Here is a 14,032-nt window from a genome sequence, read left to right as displayed (position 1 = left end):
AGCGAAGGTGTAGAGAGCACAAGGGCTCCATAACCTTGCAGCATAAGGAAAAAAAAAAATAGAATCGAGAACATGTTCAAATAGTCCTGCCCCGGGATAGAAAAGCAACGCACCAAGCCAACCAAGCCTATCCGTCCATCCGGCCGTATATCTCATGACAACTAAACAACAGATTGTGCTTCCCAAGGTAGAGATTAAAAAGAAAAGTCAATCGATAAGAGGGAAATGGCAAATAGATGAGAGAAAGGAAGAGGGTGACATGTCGAAAGACAAGCTCAGTACATCCGATCGCTGAAGGTAAGGTCCCGCCCCTGATCCTCGTAGAGATGCAGGCCGGGCGCCGATACTTGGCCGCTGCTGTTCGCCACGCCCCCGTCATCCGAGCCCATCATACCATAGCCGAGTTGTGCTCCCCTGGGGCCTACGCCGAGCAGGTTCGGCCTGGTTATGCTGTAGGCGGCCGGGTTGCTTAGGCCGTGAAAAGGTTGTGCGTGGTGCGTCGGCTGCGGCGTGTGCAGTTGCACGTGCGGGAGTCCGTGGGGAAGCGGCATCGCATAGGGGGGGTGGACGGCGCTGTTGCTGGCCGGGTTCACAGCGGGCTCCTGCTGCTGCTGCTGCTGCTGTTGCTGCTTCTGTTGTTGTTGTTGTTGTTGCTGCTGTGGTTTGGGCCCTGGGAGCACCAGGAGCTTGACCTTCCGGCCCTTCCCTCGCCCCTTGATACCCATGTTGGCGTATGGATACAGGTCGCGAAGGTACTTGGCCATTTCTTTGTCCTCCTCGGATAATGAGCTCGCGTCGGTGATCGTGGCAAATTTGGCAAAAAAGGCATCTATCGTGTGCTGGTGGAATTTGTTTTGGTGCGGCTAGATTCAACACGGTCAGAGGGTGATGCACTTGGGGTGACGGATAGACACACCTTTAGGTTGCCACGAGTAGTAAACGTCTTATTACAGCCATCTAGCTTGCAAACCCACGACTCGGTCCGATCGTGCGTCTTCATGTGCTGCGTCAGGTTTCCTTTTTGTGGGAAAGCCTTCCCGCACTGGGTACATTCGTAGGGCTTCTCTCCCGTGTGACGGAAGATGTGGGACTGAATAGTGTAAGCCCTGCTGCGCCGCAGTGACAGGAGCACACCGGGACTGGAAGGATCTCACCTTGAGGTTGACGCCCTGAGTAAACCGTTCCCCGCAGTAGTTGCAGACCTGTGGCTGTCGTCAGTTCCCGGAACGTGTCGAGAAGTTTCAAGATCATGGCTCACGTAAGGGCATTCGCCCGTATGGGCTCGTCGGTGCGTGTCGAGGTTATTCTTTTGTGCAAACGTCTTGGAGCAGCCCGGAATGTCACAGCAGAATCGCCTGCGCTTGGCCTTGACCTCTCTCGCGTGGCTTCTCTGCGGTGGCTCCGTCTTATCCGTCGAGTCGTCTTCTGCCATAATGGCCTGGATGGTTCTCATAAGCTTGTCCACGGGCGTATGAAACTCGTGGACAGGTGCCCCGTTCACCCGAACGTTGGGTATGATGTTCTTGGAGGCCGTCGACGTGGCCGACGAGTCCGAGGTGGTCGAATTGGCCGAAGTGGACATCTGAGTCTCGCTCTTGATCGACGGGCTCGGGCTCCTCTCGGCGGATCGCCAGCCATCCTTATGTCTCTGGAACCCAGGCTCGGTATGCATGAAGGTCGGCTGCGCACGCTCCAGGCAGTGTTGGGACTTGAAAGGCGCATCCAGTGTTGGCGACGGGCCGTACGGGACGTACCCGCCATAGGAGACGGGCCCATGGTACGTTCCAGGAGATGTCGCGGGGGTCATCGGGTTAAGGTTGAAAGCGGGACCGGCGACGAAGTGCGGAGCCAGCGTGGACCGCTGCAGAGGAGCCGTGGTTCCTGGCCGGGGCTCGTACGGTACCATGCCAGGCCCCATCATGCTATAGTCGGCGCTGGTAGGATGGTGCTGAGGCCAGCGTTCCCAGTTCTCGGGAGGCGGAGGTTGAAGTCCAAGCGCCATTTGGAGTCGGTGATGTCCTGCTCCTGGAAGCGAGACTCCTGTTTGGTGTGGGCCTGGGAAAGTCCGGGAGAGCGGTGGCTGCGGATTCGAGCCCAGACAAGACGGAAGTGAGCAACAACACAGAGCAGGAACAGCAGCAGTGGAAGTAACGGCAGCAGAATAAATAACAACGAGAAGACAAAGCAGAAGTTGGCGGTGCAAAACCTGGGGAAGAGGCTCGAGATAGTTCTAGATTGCGGTAAGGACGCGGGCATAGCCTCGATAAACCTGTCGACTTAAAATACCAGAGTACCCAAACAAGCCAGGACCGAGGGCTCCAATCTGGGGAGAGAAAAGCTACTACATATATAGAGCCGCTCAGGGATATGTTAGCAGGAGGCGCACGCGCGGGCCCTCCATGCCAAACGCCTGGAACGATACCTGGTTCTTGGGCGAAATGTCAAAAGTTTCCCTAGTGCCACCCTGGAAGACAAGCCAGACCCCCACCGTGTAGCCGGGGGTTAATATTGTGTCACCCGGATGGGGGGAGGGGTGGTCGACATGGGAGTGGCCTGGGCTCGTCAACCACGTCTCGGAGCCCACTGAAGCTGGCTACGAGGCGAACGGGTTCCCGCCATGCCGCGGGGCCTCTGTGAGACATTCAAGACTAGGCCCGGCAGGCAGTGGACATGGTGTTAGTGCCCAGTGTCTCTCTTTTTGCCATCACAGTGGCCAGGCGTCTCTTGAGCGCCGGGATGTACCGCGGCTCCCCGCGTGCTTGGGTCGGCGACTGGCGCTTGGCATTGGACTTTTTTTATTTCTTTTTCAATTTTTTTTTTTTTTTCCCTTCCCTTGAACACAGATCCTGCAGGGGCAATGACGACGGCGAGAAGGCGCCTGTCGAGACGCCTGGCTCCCGGAGCCAGCCTGATCCACTTGCCCATCCGCTACCTCCCACCCCTCCCCCCTCTCGAGCTGCAACATGCATCTCCGGGCCCGGCACCACAGAGCGCAGCGCCCTCGGAACGACCGCGACGGACGGAGGAGACGACGATGCAGGCCCATCAGTTTCAACGCAGCGGAAGGTGTGTGGGAGCGCTGCGGGCGAGTGACAAGGGTCGTGAATGGCGGGAAAGGCATTGGGCTAAACCGGGGCGGGAGGTGTTTGGGTGGAGCTTGGCCGAGAGCGTGGAGGCATCGTCCACTCTCAAGGCGGCATGTTCCTCCTTCCCAATATCGGGATGTTTTCGTGTCCCAAACATCCCGGACATGGCGACTGGATGAGTGGCACCTCACTGCCACGTGTGTACCTAGGTACTTGGTTGCTTTGGTTCTGAGGGCTCCGCCGTCGTGGCCTCGAGCGGGCTGGTTGCTCAGGCGTTGGGTCAATCATTTTACACGACGATATAATCCGTACCGAATGTTGCACAGTGTGCAAAGTGTCCGGTACGTACCAGCGTGCACAGGCCCTCGACATAGTAGGGACCCAAAGCCGGCAGTCGGGTTACCAATACCACGGACGCGCGCTGCAGCGTGGCGGCGCCAGCGACCTTTGAGAATCTGTGCGGCCTTGGCCTTGGTTCATCGCTCGATTTTCGCCCCAAGCAGGCGTCATTTCAGCTGTCCTGGAGATGCAGTCAGTTTAGTCTGATCAAGACAGTGACCGTTACACAGCGATTGCAGCAGCGCCTCGCAATGCAATGCGAGATGGCGGAGAACTCAGCTTCCCCGGACGCCCAACCGCCGTCAACGATCCCCACATCTAGCGCACCTCCTGTCTCGACCAGGGCAATGCCACTTTCTGTTTTCCCCAAAACCAGGCAAGAAATCGGGGCAATACGGCTAATCGCACGGCCAGCCGGCGGGCTAGGTCGTTAGACCGCCTGCACTCCATGGACCAGCGAATCGAGATACAATACTGTCGAGATTGAGATGCATCCAGTAGTCCTTGCTCGGATACAAGCAGGTCCTTGCAAGAATGACGCCCTGTGACTGGCAGCAGGGATCCTGTGTCTCAATCCCCGTTCAATCAACTATCGGAAGGCCCAACTGTCATGGGAGGTGGCAGCGAAGGCTGGGAATATCACGCCCACGGTACTGCCGGCGTCACTTGTTACACCGCTAACGACTCTACAGCCGGCCATCCCATCAACTGCAGGTCCCGTCTGTCAGCGTACCCTTCACACCCAATCTTTCTGTTGCCATAGGACACACGGAAACAGCCTTCTTCCGAAGCACTGTACCGTGCGTACATATTCGTCATCGGGGCGGTCAGCTCAGCTGTGATCTTCAGAGGCGGGTGACAGTTGATCCCATGCTGAGCTGTTGCAACAACTGGGACGAGCAAACAACATCTACACGGGGTGACTGTGTTTGCCATCTCTGCTTCAGCACGCTACACATATGCCGCGGCTGAATTCTTGGCCCACTCGACGAGATGCTGCAATCAAGAGACAACCCAACCACGACGAGGAAGTTCTGCAGCCCACAGGCCTGGGTGGTCCGGAAGCCAGCCCCGCCGCATGCACCCTGCTCGATGTGAGCTATCACCTCTCTCTCCCACGCACACACTCTCTCTGTCTCGGCTTCGGAATACGGTGTACGTCAATGAAACTTGCAGCGTCCCGCAACGAGAACCGATCTGGCAGGTCCCGCGAACCAGTCGGGGGATCTTGTCAAGCTAAATTGATGACACTGGGTCATCTGCCCCAATGTTACCCCGCGAACATGGCCGTTTCAGCCAGCGACCCATTGATACGGTTCGCCTGCGGCCGCCCAGGTAACGGCAGACTTTTGACACTTCCGCGGGTGGCCTACCCAGGTCTCCAGCAGGAGCTAAGCAACTCGAAGCGAAGTGTCGGGCAAATAGATCTGCCTCGGCCGGCCAATCAAAGCGTGGATCTGGGATGCCTTCTGATTGGTATTACCCACCCGAAAAAAAGGAGGGGATCAGAGATGTACTTACACTACAGTACGCGTTCGCCAAAGGGGAAGTTTCTACATAGTAAACGGGCGCCGGCACCATCACCGTCGCTGCAACTCAATGACCGGGCATTATATCGATTCCGCCTAGGAAAACTAAAGCAGCTATTACTGGCTAAGGTCGTCCAACTCTGGCAAGATAGCAGAAGCGCAGCCAGAGCCGTACAAATACAGGGGCCAACCCCGGCCCACACATAGTTTTGCATTCGCACAGTGCTGCCCCCATCGATCATAACCTATGTATTCGTGCTCTTCAAGTTAGATTATTTGGTGGTCGCCAGAAATGGCATGGCCGGAACTGGGAGCTCCACTTAATCCAAGCCAGTTCTCTTTCAGGCATAGCTCGCCGTACCTCTGACCCTTGCTTGTTCCGGTTCCCAGCATTCTGGTTGCGGGAGATCCCCGGGCAAGGCCCTCGATGTTAAGGGTCGTCGTCGCATCGTCTAGCGCTAATTGGTTGCTGCGCAAAAATTCCCCTACAACAGACCGCCTTGCCCCTTCCACACACCGATTCCGCGTTTCCCCGGGACAACACGTGCCCATAATAGCTTCAGACAGTGGTGACGGTCCCAAGACGGCCGCCCCCTTTGGGCACCGTCAGACATCCAGCATCAGGAGATGAGCACAGATACCGCGCGCGGGGACGAGCCGTCAGTGGAAGACACGAAGGGAAATTTTTCGCGGGATACCCGCGCGTCATTGCAATCCCGCAGATGACTACTACAAACAGATCCCAAGCGTGGGGGTTGCAACGCGACGGGGCGGTGTAACGTACTCCCTCGCAGGGTCCCCTACTCTCCTGGAAAACGTCGACTGCTAACGCCAGAAGGGAAAGGGAGGAGAAAAACGGAATGGAACTCGAGATTCAAAGGGCAACAGAGGATGCTAGGTCCCTCTTTGCCGGTTTCTCTGACGTACATACACGATCGGTGCCGTCGATTTGGTCCCCAACTGCCATCTACAAGCTTAAACCCTGCGTGCAATGCGTACTGCGCCGAATCAGGACTGGCAAACCTGCAACATCAACAGAGACCCGGTGCGGCCCCATTGCTTTTCCCTGCACCGGACTCGTCCCCGGGAAACGAACCTTGGGCTAGCGCCCGCTATCAAGGTCTTGGGAGCTCGCCACTGAACCGTTCCCAACGCAATTGGGCGAGGCTGATCCTCCATCAGTCGTCACATCCTCGTCACTCCGACTGCGGGAGCGTTGCCTAGCATCCCGGCCTCGTGGACCCAAGCTTCCCTCGCCCGCCAAGCTATGGGATGGCGTCTGTCAATGTTGGGGGGTTGACGTCTTGAAACCGCAGTCTCCAGCCATTCCATTGGCTCCTGTCTTCCCCCATCGGTTACAGCCGCTGGCCAGGAGACACGCTAATGTCACATCGCCCTCCTTCTGCCCTGCCTCTTGCATCGTTGCTGGTGGGTGAATGCGACATTGGGCCTCGAAAGAGCGAGAGACAGAGCCGACGACACTCGATGCGCTCCGTTCCGTGTTTACGGGTCGTGATGGTGCGCCACCGACTGCACGCTTTCTTTTTTCGCGTCTGAAATCGAAGCTGTCATCGCAGCTGGAATCCGGCAGGCACATCGACTAGTCGGCCGGGACTTCGGGGGCAGAGGGGGGGGTTAGGGGGTTGGGGACGACGCCATACGGCGGCGAGCTCCGGGGCGACGTCTCGAATTTCACCTCCCTTCACTCTCCCTCAACTAACTCCCTTTACAGTGTGTCCCGGCTGTTGGGTTCAGCATGCCTTAACCTACTTTGTAGAAGCGATGCCGAGGCCGCCCTCGATCTTACACTATGCCACTTTCCCTCGTTGATGCAGGCTCGGCATCGCCACAGTTGGCCCAGTGTCAACTCCTCCCTGCACCCACCGCGGCATAGTCATCATTCCCAGACCGCGCCAGCAGGACCCCCGGTTTTGCTGCCCAGGTATGTAAGTACACTGCCTGCAGACGTAGCAGCAAGTGCTGTCATGTACTGGATCTTGCTCCTCCGTCTGCGATGTGCCACGACAACAGCCCCCCCAACCCTCGAGCTTCCAGGATTGGGCGAGCGGCGGATGGGCGATGGTCACGAGGGGCAAGGCTACATAGATTACAACGTCCCACAGCATATCTCTTCCGCTACCGGCATGGCCGATTCGATATACACAGTATTGCTCGGAGCAGAAGATTGGCGAGCCCACGTCGCAGTCAAAGCCGTCAATATGCCTCCCCCAATTCATCGGTGGGGGCGGGGTTGACACTGGACATGGATCCTCGGAGCGGTGGGAAACAAAAAGAGATCCTTTCCGGGCCGCCCTTGCGAAGGGTTGCAGCTGAGCGCTTAGCGCGGGATTCCGTCTTCTGCGTTCCAGCAATTCCGCCCTCGGGCGAGATCGCATTGGCTCGCGTCTGATCCAAAACCGCCGATCTACGAGCGCAAGCGAGTGATTCCGATGTCGTCAGTGACAGAGCCGCTTACAGGCCGGGAACCATCTGCAAGATCTCTGATCGTAGCGCAGAACAGCCGCACTGGGATCCCCTTGGTCTCGGGAAGGCTGTTGAGACACAAGAGACATGTTATTCGGCTGGAGACGGGGCCAGCCCGCCAATAGTCTCCAGCCATCTTCTCGTCTCGGCCTCGAAGGGGACGAGGACGGTAGGGGTGGAACCAAGCGGCACCGACCTGTCAACGATTCCATCACCCGACAAGCAAGCCAGCTGAGCCGGGGAATACAACAGCGAGCCCTCGAGAGGCCCGCGGGGGGCTTCACTACAACCTGGTCCGACAAATTGGAAGGCAAGAAAAAGAGGGTGACACTGCGCCACTGACAGCACATCTGCAGATGCAAGTCTTGATTTTGATTTTAGGGCCTGCAAAGGCGGCGAGGGAGTCTCGATACCCGAGCTCCACACCCCATGGATTCCGATCGAGCTCCATAATATGCCGTCTACGATGCTGAGATATCCGGCAGAACTCGGGTCATCACAGCTCCGCCGGTCCTTGTACCTGCATGCGGTCGAAGACGCGGCGTTGTGCTGCGTGCCACGGCATCCTCCCGTTGGGCAATGGCTTCTCTCCATACCTGAACTCTTGAGAGAGGGCCCCCGAGCGCCGGGAATCCGAACCGATCAAAACGCACAAATTTGTTGGACTACAGATTCGCGTAGACGAGATTTAGGTTCCCCGCCGCAGCCGCTAGATTCGATCCTCACGGAAATTTTAGTGAGAGCCGCATCCAATCGCCCGCCTCGTGGCCTCGGTCGGCCCATCCCGATCTTAGCGGCCAGGCCTTCCTCCCCCGGATCGTCCCCCGGATTGGTCGGTTGGTCATTCAGTTGTTGGGATTGGTAGGCAGAGAGGTCCGCCCCCGGGAACAAGAGCATCCGTTGTATTCGAGACGGCAGCGTCGCGGCCGTTACCACGAGGGTCCTCGCGGCCGCTTTCATCAACAGGCAGTAGTATGTGTCGCCGGTGGGGATCTTCTGGCCGTCTCAATGGGCCTGGTTGTCATGGGTAAACTTGCGGTCTAGAACTGCAAGGAAAGCAGGAGAGAAGAACGTGCTCGACGATCTCTCTCGCAGCCAGTGGACGAATAGCGAGCAAGAACAGCGCTGCCAGCCGCGAGTGCACGCTTGGCTACTCCATCTGTCTACCCCATTCATCCTTGCCTTGCCTCGCTCGTGAAACCTTTGAGCGAGAAGATCGCAAGGCCAACCCTCCCCTGGATGCCGCCATCCCGATTACGAAGTGGGACGGTTTTTCTCACAAAAAAAAAAAAAAAAAAGGGGGGGGGGGGGGGGGGGGGGCCCCCCCCAAAGCCCAATGGTGAAAGCCCCATAGTGACAGCCCCCATGGTGATAGCCCCATGGTGATAGCCCCAATCTCTGGTGGGATGGGAGCCGGCACGGATGGCGAGATATTCTCCAAAGGTAAGACAAGGCAAGACTGATCTCCATCAGGGTCCAATGTCTCGGTTTCTTCGCCTCTTTCCCGCGCTAGCTACCTTTGCAGGTCTAAGTTCTATTAGCATCGACTTCATTGCCGGGGGACTCGTCGCCACTCTTTCTCCTTTCCTTGGGCAAACCGGACGCTAAGCATCAAAGTGCCCGCCCTGCGCCTGGTTCATGTAGTGCAAACATTTTTGTGATATTTTTTTTTTTCCCCCGGCCGATCGACAGGGAGCCATGGGGCGTCTCGGAAAAGTCATACGCTTCTACCGTATCCGTGGTACTGTACATATCAAAAGTATCGATGTCCTTTTTGTTTCGCTCCCGACGGTTTTCGGACCATGGATCTTGGAACGAGAACTAACTCCCATACATTGGATCCCGCATTGGATTCTCGCGGTGCCTTCCTGATGGAGAATCGAGCAAGCGAAGGACGAGAACGCCAAACATGCTTTGCTGCTGCGAAGTAACGCTGGCAAAGAAGAGTATTGAACAGGAAAACCGGGGCAATTACTGGGCAAGGTATCAATGAGTGTGCGTGTGTGCGAAGACTCTCAACAAAAAAAGAAGAGCCGATATAGGCCGCCGACGGCCGGAAACCTGCATGCATACTGCCATCTAAAAAATGCAGGTATGAGCCAGCGTTGACGTCTGTCCCCTTGTTGTTTTTCTCTGGGCTTTTTTTTTTTTTTGTTTTTGCCTTCTTTGCCGAGAACTTGCAGATGATGCGTGCTACTCTGCGAGGGTTCTGCTGTCGTGTTACGCTTTGGCGTAGTACTACAGAACCACCGTCGTCTTTTTTCTGTGGACGACGTTCCGGCAGTCTTCCCGGCACGCTGACCGGCAGTGTTGCCGGCACCCTCCGATGATACCTCGCCGGGTCAAAAGTGCTGGGGATTCCTGGGCGCAACGCTTCCGGTAGGTGAATATATACGGAGTAGGGAGGATGATATGGGAGAGCGAGAGTGTGGGTGTGTGTATGTCAGAGTGAAAGTGAGAGATGCGCAAGTGTTCGGACGGCTGCTGCGAGGCTGAGAGGGAAGAAGTGATGTCCGGGCCACGATGTGGTTCGGAAATAATACATGTATACAGTGGCTTAGTCAAGGAGTTATGTAAGAGTGCTGACGATTTGCTCGTCTCGTGCTGTCTTGCCTGTTGTGAAGGAGGGGCGTTTTTTTGGGGTGGCTTTTTTTTCCCCTTCGTGTCGTCGTCTCCTCTTTCCCTTCTCTCTCTGCTGCATACGTATCCATGTAGGTAATGTGCATCGTGGCGCATACCTTGCCAGCTCCGATCCGATCAGAATGTGCAGGAATATCTCTACCGAGTGCACCCTCCTTGATGCTGCGCTTACAACTTTATTGTATTATTTTGATTATTATTATTTAGGCTCGTTCTTTACCTTGGTTGTCGAGATTACAAGAGAAATTGCTGTGGTTGTTGTTGTTCCTGTTATTGTTGCTGTGGTCTCGTCGTCGTCGTGGTAGTTGTCATTGCTGCCGTTGTTACCGTTGCTGCCGTTGCGTTGCCGTTGCCGTCGATGTTTGGACTAGTCATCAGCCTTGTCGATGGATTACAGGAACCTTGCAGTCCCAGTTGTTTGTTCGCCCTGGCAGCGGGTGCTGTGACTCCTCACATTTCCCCTCAGGGGTCGTGCCGCCCTGGTTATTTCGGGGCCGAGCTGAAGTTTGATCTCCTTTTTCATTAAAGGTGCGGTAGAGGTGGGGGTTCGGGCTAGGCCTGGCTAGGAGATGCGCTTCACTTGATGGGGGCAAGTTGGCGGTGTGTTGGTTTCTCTGGGCTAAGAAGATGGGCCGCCTGAGGTGGGTGTATTCGGATTCTACGCATTGTGTGTTTTGGGTTAGGTTGTTTCTTTGCTTTTGTGGCCGCCGCTGCCTGAGTTTCGGGTTTTGAGCTTTCCTTCTTTTTGAGTTTCTAGACGCAGTACTGCCCTGAATAGGAGGTTCCGGCATACTGCTTTGAGTTCTGGATTATTGAGATGGATCTGTTGGCTGTTGATCTTAATTACGTGTCATTGCATGGAGAATTATCGGTCCCTCCTTATGCTGGAGTACGAGACGACGCGGCCGGATTATTTGGTATTGGGCCTCGTATCAGCCAGCCAATGTCGCTGATATTAGCTCAAAAGCATAGCATGGGGATTTCGGGAGCCACCTTCGTTCTGGTTGAATCGACTGGTATCTGATGAGGTTGTGATCAAGACTTCCTAAAGCCTAACATGTCTGGAACGTTGCTGAACCAAGCCCCAGGTTTGGATTCCGGGGGATTGCGATATGTAGACCTTAAGGGTGAAACGAAGGGAGTAAAGGTGCTGGTTTCGGCTGGGATGCTGCGGTCCTTCTCGATGTTGGATAGTTTGCCAGCCCTCCATGGTGACTGCACTCGTATGTTCTTCAGCCAAGATGCTGACCGGCCGCCATTGATATGTTTCGAGCTGAGAGTGTATGCAAAACAGGCACTGTATGTATTCCACTTGGCTCCCTTCCATTTGTATCCTGCGCAATACTTGCAGCACTGAGGAAATCCGCTCGTATGATAATAGCGTGGAAGGAGCGCGACGCAGATATTCATATAATGCCGAAGACCGTGACTTGGGGGAAGTAGTTGGCGCCGCTCTCGTTGGAGTGAAGAATAGGTAAACAGACTTGCTTTAACTTGGTTAATCTTGTCCCTATTGCGAACCAAACCTTCCAGTTTCCGTCCCCTCCAGAGTAATCTTTAGACGAATACTAGCAGGAAGATTGTCGGAAATGCCACTACCGCCATCAATTACACACAAGTGTCACTCGATGAGTTGAAAGCGCTTAATATATTCGCCTGAGAACCATTTAGTCCGCCCCGCGGGTCATGCCACGGTCACAGATGGGGGATATGCTACGACATGATCAGGCCACTGTCGATGTTGGCCCGATTCTTCCCTGAACTACCTCAATAACCTGTCAGCCTAGAAGGCGGAGTCTAGCCTACATGGAACGGAACACGACGCCATACTACCTGAGTAGACACACGGATGGAACTCGTCCACCAAAACTCCAGCCGCCCGGTCTATGTCTATGCCGCCACATGATCTTCTCCCCCAGTATCCCGTGCCCATCGCGGCAAATAATACTTTACATTTTCGTACACCAAGAACGTCACCCACGTCGCCGGTAACACTCTCACCACGCCGGGCATAACCCCCCTATAAAACCCCCTGAACCCCTCCTCGCGCCAGAGCTTCCTCACCACGCCAGTCACCCCCTTTCCGAACTGCGCCTCAGCATCATAATGCTGCAACCGGCTCCTGAGCACCTGAAGCGGATACGTCGCGGCGCCGGCAACGAGCTTCGAAACAGTCGACAGCACCACCGTGGCTTCATTCGACACCTGATCCGCCTCCGCGGCACTTCCCCTTTCCCGAGGGTCGCCGCCACCGGGAGGTGTCTGTGGTGCCTGGTGCGTCTCCTCCCAGCGCCGCCTCCTCCTGGCAAGGTACATTCTCCTGGCCGGGTCGTAGACGGCGAACTGCACCGCCCCGTGGCTCACGGCCAACATGCCCACCCCCAGGCCCCGGTAGAACCCCCACAGGCCTTCCTCGCGCAGCAGCCTCGCCGCGCCGGACCACATGCTCGGGTAGGCGCCGGCGGCGGAGCGGTCCGAGGACAGCATGCGCGTCTTGAGCACCCAGATGGGGTTGGTGATGACCTGCGTCAGCGCGCCGGCGGCGAGCGAGGCGACGAAGAAGTCGGCGGGGGAGAGGCGCCGCTGCGGGCCCGAGAGGGACTGCAGCGTGCTGTCGGCGTCGTCCCCGCGGAGGTGGGCGATCCCCCGCTCGAGGCGCGACTTGAAGAAGAAGAAGGACGCCCAGCTGGTGGCGTTGCCGAGGAGGTTCGGGGTGAGGCCGCGGTAGAGGGCCGCGAGCGGGCGGTCGGTCGCAGCGAGGGAGCGGATGAGCGAGACGGTGGTGAGGGACGTGGCTGGGGCGACGGAGCTGCGGTGGACTAGCCGGCGGGGTTATGTTAGCACTGTCGTGGTTTTTCAATCCTTATATTCATATCGGGCGGGAACTATAGCAGCCGGCCTACTTTGCATGCGTGTCTTGACGATGTCCAGCGGGTGCACTATCAGGGTGGCCATGGACCCGGCCGAGAGGCCGGCGACCGTCTCGACCAGCGCGCGGGAAAGGCCCGCATCGTTAGTTTCCGTCATAGGAGACGTCTAGTTTGTGGTTGCTACATGGGGCCGGAGGCGACGTTGTTGGTGGATTTCAACGGCTGTGAATATCTGAGAAAAAGTGGTGTGGTGAGCAGGAAGTGGAATGACGCAAGGAGGCCCTGGTCGGTCCGCCTGTCAAAAATACCCGGGGCCCTCTCGGCCGAAGGTTGGAAAGAGAAAAAGTCGCAGACCGCAAAACGGGAACATCGACAAATCGTAAAAATTCCGAAATGGGTTATCTAGATGCTGTTGTCGTCTGTTGGAGTTGGTTCGTTATTATAATGTACAATACAGTTATGGTGGTGAGTCTAGCAGTTCCCATTTCCCATTCGTCCATGCCCACGCCCACACCTATGCCAATGCCAGCGCCAGCGCCCGCGCCCAAACCCCATTCCTCATGCCGCGGCGCCGTTCTTCGCGGACGGCTGGCTGCTTTTCGTCATAGTTGTACAGTCCGTGGGAGTCTCTTGCCCATCATTTTCTGTGGTTTAGGAGAGCGGCGAGAGAAGGCTGTGAGAATCGTCAGGATCATCACGAGCATTTAAGTGTGCATTGTCTTGGTCGACATACCGGATGATGGATGGCCGAGGCTCGCTCCGAGTGTAGCCTAGTAACAGTCAGTACAGCTGTTCCCGTCATCGGGAAGAGGCGCCGGACGGCGACTGCATACCAAGGTAGAGGATTAGAGGCAGGTAGCCACTGCTACGGTCAGAGATCGTTTATGCTCGACGCTGGGAGCTCGTCCGCACGTACTAGTGAATAGCGACCCGCGAGATCTCAATGATCTTGCCAATGCGCTCCTGACGTGGCAGTCGGTCAGCGCGTTCTGTCGTGGACGCCGGGAATCAATCGGTAGACGAACCTTGGACTCTTCTGAAAGGGCGAACATCTTGACCGGGGATTCTTGGAGATTCGATATCT

General features: G+C 56.5%; 3 protein-coding genes across 3 annotated transcripts; all 3 read right to left on the bottom strand.

Annotated features, from left to right (window-relative positions):
• Nucleotides 1-275: 275 nt before the first annotated feature.
• On the bottom strand, nt 276-2,002 carry AZF1 (DNA-binding transcription factor; the record flags this gene model as incomplete). Its single annotated transcript, XM_071060644.1, has 4 exons — nt 276-863; nt 917-1,090; nt 1,155-1,202; nt 1,259-2,002. The coding sequence occupies 4 exons, from the start codon at nt 2,000-2,002 to the stop codon at nt 276-278; spliced, it is 1,554 nt and encodes a 517-aa protein (XP_070916745.1).
• A 9,966-nt stretch (nt 2,003-11,968) lies between these two features.
• On the bottom strand, nt 11,969-13,105 carry FLX1 (mitochondrial FAD carrier protein flx1; the record flags this gene model as incomplete). Its single annotated transcript, XM_071060643.1, has 2 exons — nt 11,969-12,897; nt 12,982-13,105. 2 exons carry the CDS (start codon nt 13,103-13,105, stop codon nt 11,969-11,971), a joined length of 1,053 nt encoding a protein of 350 aa, XP_070916744.1.
• A 494-nt stretch (nt 13,106-13,599) lies between these two features.
• TOM7 (translocase of the outer mitochondrial membrane) lies at nt 13,600-14,000 on the bottom strand (the record flags this gene model as incomplete). Its single annotated transcript, XM_071060642.1, has 5 exons — nt 13,600-13,621; nt 13,682-13,718; nt 13,782-13,810; nt 13,865-13,911; nt 13,974-14,000. The coding sequence occupies 5 exons, from the start codon at nt 13,998-14,000 to the stop codon at nt 13,600-13,602; spliced, it is 162 nt and encodes a 53-aa protein (XP_070916743.1).
• Nucleotides 14,001-14,032: the final 32 nt, after the last annotated feature.

Source organism: Madurella fahalii (genome assembly GCF_045866475.1).
Source record: "Madurella fahalii IFM 68171 DNA, scaffold_2, whole genome shotgun sequence".
NCBI lineage: Eukaryota > Fungi > Ascomycota > Sordariomycetes > Sordariales > Madurella > Madurella fahalii.
This window is presented reverse-complemented; position numbering and strand designations above follow the sequence as displayed.